Source organism: Trichechus manatus, unplaced genomic scaffold (genome assembly GCF_000243295.1).
Source record: "Trichechus manatus latirostris isolate Lorelei unplaced genomic scaffold, TriManLat1.0 scaffold00197, whole genome shotgun sequence".
Lineage (NCBI taxonomy): Eukaryota > Metazoa > Chordata > Mammalia > Sirenia > Trichechidae > Trichechus > Trichechus manatus.
The window spans coordinates 602,407-603,909 of NW_004444133.1; the positions used below are offsets into that span (position 1 = coordinate 602,407).

General features: G+C 34.9%; 1 protein-coding gene across 1 annotated transcript in view; it reads right to left on the bottom strand.

Annotated features, from left to right (window-relative positions):
* The window catches only part of CPLANE1 (ciliogenesis and planar polarity effector complex subunit 1), a 171,696-nt gene that overhangs the window by 163,795 nt on the left and 6,398 nt on the right, over positions 1-1,503 (bottom strand). The window contains exons 6-7 of the mRNA XM_004387899.2: positions 606-762; positions 101-204 (exon numbers count right to left, since the gene is read on the bottom strand). Of these exons, the coding sequence (XP_004387956.1) occupies positions 101-204; positions 606-762 (261 nt within the window). The remainder of the gene's footprint in view (positions 1-100; positions 205-605; positions 763-1,503) is intronic.

Sequence of the window (1,503 nt, forward strand, 5' to 3'; positions counted from 1 at the left end):
ATTATCTATCTAAATGATACCTACTAAATTAGCAGAACCTTAAACTTGTTAAATGATTGGAAAACAACAACAGTATTTAGCAGTAGAAAAGTGTTCTTACCTGACAAGTGTAGCTGGAACAACAGGATTCTTGTTACTACATCCTTTAAGGCTACCAGAGAGGGTAACAAAATTCAGTGTGTTTATAAATAATACCTGAGTTGCCTAGAGAGAAAAAAGACCACAAACTTTTAAAATGCCTTACTCATTACTTATAATTCCACAGACCTAGAGAACTATTCTATCTATAAAGTATCCAGGGAGTCTTCTCCTACTATGCTCCTCCTTAAGAACTCAGTTACCACTTTGCTCTTCTTTCCTCCTTTCCATTTATCCTCCTTCACTTCTGAGGGTCAAGTTTTAAAAATTATGGAAGCTGATAGTTTAAATTAACTTTAAAAATCCACAATGTTAAGCTGGATTAGAAAACATCAATTTAAACAACATAAAATAGTATTTTAAAAAAACTATCTTCAGTAAAAAAAAAATCTCAAAATTCTCTTTTTTATAGATAAAGCTATAAAACTTTTTTACAGATTAATTTCTAAGACATTATATTTACTGACCTTTGGGTCTTTCTGATTAAGAGTTACTGCCAGGGTAAGGCCATCTCTTGAAAAGGCAGAAATTAGAGCTCCTCTTGACTTTACTGATTCACATTTAGGAATTAGACTGCAGAGAAAACAGTCTTGTTGTGCCCAATGAACATGATATGGCAATGATCTAAGAAATTAATGAAATAAATTCAAACAGAAACTCTTAAATAGACAGCTCATTAAAAAAAAAAAATTAAAGCGTTCACCTAAGTTCCAACATGTGCACATATACAGACAGGACCTCTTAGTGACAATTCAGAATTTCATTCAGAGCACTAAAGAGGAGTTACCAGTTAGTTAAACAAGCTCAGTATCAAGAGTTTTGTTAGTAATGCCATGTTCCTTAGCCAACTCCAAATACATCTGCTTCCACTAACAGTTTAGATGCACATACCTACACAAAAGCAAGAATTTTTACAAGGATTAAAAAGGTGCAGAAGAGAGAACTGAGGGCGGTGGCAATGTTCTGTATCTTGACTTAGTGGTGGTTATACAGCTATACATACATATATATATCAAAATCCATCTAGGGTCATACACTTACAATTTGTTCATTTTACTTTATGTAAAATATACCTCAATAAAGTACTGTTAGCAAGAGTGGAGAAACCCCGAGAGTATGGCCCCCTGACACCCTTAGCTCAGTACTTAAGTCACTCCTGAGGTTTACCCTTCAGCCAAAGATTAGACAGCTCCATAAAACAAAACGAGACTAATGGGGCACACCAGCCCAGGGACAAGGACTAGAAGGTAGGAGGGGACAGGTCGAGAAGGGAGAGTGTTGACATGTCGTGGGGTTGTTAATTAATGTCATAAAACAATATGTGTACTAACTGTTTAATGAGAAACTATTTGTTTTGGAAACCTT